Here is a 3,980-nt window from a genome sequence, read left to right on the forward strand (position 1 = left end):
ATATATATGAAAGGTGTGTTTTAAGACAACTTAAAAAAAGATATTTAGTCCTAAAATATTGTCTCCTCTGCAGTACCTCCATGACACCACTAGGAGTCGCTGCTCCGTCATTGAAGACCTCTGATCTACTTTATCTACCTTGTTTTTACGTCCATTCATTACTTTTTTAGAGTCTTATTCAAATCTCTTCCTGGTTAATAAGATATTTAGCTATCAGACACATAAATACATTATTTCCCACCTTTTATGGCAATAAAAAAAGAAAACAAACCTTAGAGATCTGCATCAGAAGGAATCTWGAGAACAAAACAAAAGTTTTAATCCGATAATCAACAGTTATAATGTATCTGACAGCATCTAGATGGAAAATATTATAACACCTGACAGTCAGATAAAAAAAGGATATACAAGCTGATAAGTAGGTATCTCTGTTTGAACCGATTGACCATTTTTAATGACTCTGAACTAAACTTTAGTACAAATTACTTATTGAAACATCTGAGATCTCTGGTTAAAATCTTTTAAAGTCCTCACGTCAGACACAAATGCTTTTTTATTAACTCCATTGCAGTCACAAAATAAGGTTTAACCGTAACGCAGTCATTAGGAGCAAATTAATTGAAAATAAGCTTGAAGGAAAGAATCAAAGCAGTTTGTTTTTAATTGGCCCTCAAAGGGAAATAAAGAAGAAACGGAGGGGTTTTAAGATGTCAGGACATTTTAATTACAGGATTTTATATCAATGTTGCTCCGCTTCTTAAACTTTACATTTGTTTTTATCTCTCTTAGCCGGCAGAAATACGACAAACGAGGAGTTGGAGAGCATGTTGGAGAGCGACAACCCAGCTATCTTTACCTCGGGGGTGAGAAGTCCAGCCAAGTCGAACCAAATCTCCAAGTTAAAACATTTTTATTAAGTGCAAATCGCTTTTCCTCTTCTCAGATCATCATGGACAACATCACCCAGCAGGCCATGAATGAGATCGAGACGCGGCACAACGAGATTATCAAGCTGGAGAACAGCATCAGAGAACTTCACGGCATGTTCATGGACATGGCCATGCTGGTGGAGAGCCAGGTGAAAACACGCATCTTCACTGTGCCGCGCTGTTTTATGGACCTGTTCCACATTAAAAACTGATCATAATCCAGGCTTCAGTCCCATTAAAACAAGTCCACATCAACGACAGACTCAAGCTGGCTTCTCTTTTTTTAATTCACAGAAAATTAATGGCTTTTTAGGTCATTGTAGCAGGAGGGTGAGCTGTTGTGGCTTTGAAATACTTTTGTTTTTTATTTAACTTTATATTATTTTACCTTAGGACCAGCATTATTACGGTAAATATAAAAAAATGTCCTATTTTAAGAATAAAACTGCTTCTGACAAGATTATTTTCAAAATTCGATAAATAAGATGAGTAATTGAACAAATAATAAATGTTTCAGGTCAAACTTGGATGCTTTGATTAAAGGAGGAACCACACCAGGAGCCACTGATCCTGAGAAATTTTTTGTTCTGCGAAACATAAAAATAATAATGTCTTTAAATTTTATTAACTTTTTTAATTAATTAATTTCTTTATTTTAGAGCCAATGCCATCCAATAAGAGCCTATAATGATCCATCTTGTTTCTACCTAAAAACAAAACCAACATTTACTAACATTTAAGATGAATGACTGAATATAAAATACACAAATCCTTAAATTTTACCCAAATTTATTTGCATTTTTTGTAGAATTTCTATATTTATATCTTTTTTAATCTAACGTTTCACGCCACTTTTGAATCCTTTTTTAAATCTTATGTTTTTCTACTTTTATTAAAATGAATAAAACTTTTTTAATGGTTCAGCATTAGTTATTTGTGTCATTTTACATCACAGAACATTGTCTTCAGTTACAAATGCTGACTGATCTTGATAACATCAACGCTCGATGAGCAATGTTTAGAAACATTTAGTCTAATCCAGGGTTGTAATTCCTCTTCTTTCCACTTGCATCGCTAATCCTTCAATGCACGGTTGACTTTTAGAGTTTTATGAACACCCCGTAGAGATCCTCCTTATCATCAAATCGTCTGCCACGTRGACACATAAAAGGCACAAAAAGGACAAATAAATTTGTTGTGTGACAATAACTTATCCTTTAATCAGAAGGAGGAACTGGGTTTTTTTTGTCTAATAGTTTGAGAATGTCGTGTTTTTAAGGGTCTTAAGATTATTCTTGAATGTAAAGTAATTTTTTTCAGCTGTTTTCTTGTTGTCTTTTCCCTCTCCACACACACCTGTCCTCACTCCTATGACTCTAAGCTGTAGAGAACAGAAAAAGCTGCTGCTCCTCTAATGCCACAAGGTAATTCACTCACCTGCGTTTGTCTTACAATCACTTTCATCAATATTTATATAATTGTGCATGAATGGAAAACTGTAACCATCTTACTGTAGAACTAAATGTTTCTTCTTTCTAAATACACTAAATTAACTGTATCCACGTTATTAATGTTGGCTTTATTATTACTAACTCTCATTTGGTTTTAAATTTCTTGAGATATTTGAGGTAATACTTTCTTACAGGTGTTAGAAACCTTTATTATCATCCTTAAAGACAGATAAACTCAGATATAAAGACAAGTTGTTTACTTTGAATAAAATGTCACAGGTCAAAATCATACAAAACGGTTTGGATTTCTTTTTACAAAGGGAAAAAAGTGGGTTTTTTTTCCATAAAGGAGTGTAAATATAGTTGTAAGAATGATTGTGCGCCGACCTGTGAAAGGCAGCGGGGAGAGAAGTGCAACCTTTTGGCAAACATAAGCGGTGGGTGTTAAAGGGAAAATGGGCAGGAAGCTCTTATCTAACGGTTGTTAAAGGCAGAGTGTGTTTATTTCTGCTTTGCACCAAAAGTTTCTTGTTTTATTTTTTATTGTTTTTTTTATTTTTTATGCAGGGCGGGTTGGTGAACAACATTGAGCGGACTGTTCTGAAGGCTCAGGACTACGTGGAGGAAACAAAGGAGCGCCTCCCACAATGCAGAAAGTTTAAAAAGACCAACAAGCGGGTGACATGATTGTCTTTTCTGTCTCTCTTTTTCTGCCCCTCCYCCTTTCTGTCCACCTCCTCTGTCTCCATCCACACTTCCTGCCCCACACACCTGGCTCCTTCTTTCCTTCTGTCTGCCTGTGCATCTCCCTCTCCTCCTCTGGAACTAACCTCTCCTAGGGGGAGATGATAGACCGCATAGAGTACAATGTGGAGCACTCGGTAGACTATGTGGAGAGGGCCGTTTCAGACACTAAGAAGGCGGTTAAGTACCAGAACAAAGCTCAGAGGGTGAGTGCCTCAGAGGGCTGCATGCAGGAAGTGGTGTGTTTGTTGTCACCTTTGTGCTTGTTTACCTGTCGTGCAGTTTTGCTTTTGTTTTCGCCACAGCGTACGTCTAAGCTGAACTTCAGATTCGTTCCTGCACACAGACGAAGCAGCTTCACAAACACTCAGAGCTCGTCAGTCACTGCGGTGGTTCTCAGCACGTTACTGTAGATAAAGCAATAGTTGGAAACACACTGCGACGACGTTAAGGTTTCTCACCTAAACGTGTATTTAACCACAGCAAACAAATAATCAAATATACCAGCGAACAGAGGAGATGGAGTGAGTTCAGTCAGCCCTTAAACCCCAACACATTTTTGAAATCTATTATGTGTGCTGACAATCCAGAAAACACACCGTACTTGGTTTAAGGAGATGAAAGGATTGAATCATTTGGACCGTTTTTTATTTTAATCAGATGAGCTGAAAATCCCCCAGTTTGAGCTCAGTACAACTCTGCCCCCTGCTGGTTTACATCTGTAACAGCATCTCTGACTATTAAATTGCCTCCTTCCCTTAATTCATTCATCTTTTTAATGAATAAATGAATTTGTTTATATTCCTTCCTTCCTTTTCTCTTCTTTAATCTTTTTTTATTTTATTTCCTTTCTTCT

General features: G+C 36.7%; 1 protein-coding gene across 5 annotated transcripts in view; it reads left to right on the forward strand.

Annotated features, from left to right (window-relative positions):
• LOC106533470 (syntaxin-1A) overlaps positions 1-3,980 on the forward strand; it is a 40,559-nt gene that overhangs the window by 33,169 nt on the left and 3,410 nt on the right. Inside the window, exons 7-10 of one of the 5 annotated variants that reach the window (XM_014029778.1) lie at positions 790-863; positions 944-1,078; positions 2,317-2,353; positions 2,948-3,059. In XM_014029778.1, coding sequence (XP_013885232.1) covers positions 790-863; positions 944-1,078; positions 2,317-2,353; positions 2,948-2,970 — 269 coding nt within the window. In that variant the 3' untranslated portion in view covers positions 2,971-3,059. Of the gene's footprint in view, positions 1-789; positions 864-943; positions 1,079-2,310; positions 2,354-2,947; positions 3,060-3,219; positions 3,969-3,980 lie in introns of those variants that run through there. The other 4 variants (XM_014029779.1, XM_014029775.1, XM_014029777.1 and 1 more) reach the window with 4 other exon arrangements.

The sequence above is a fragment of the Austrofundulus limnaeus genome, unplaced genomic scaffold (genome assembly GCF_001266775.1).
Source record: "Austrofundulus limnaeus strain Quisiro unplaced genomic scaffold, Austrofundulus_limnaeus-1.0 Scaffold951, whole genome shotgun sequence".
NCBI lineage: Eukaryota > Metazoa > Chordata > Actinopteri > Cyprinodontiformes > Rivulidae > Austrofundulus > Austrofundulus limnaeus.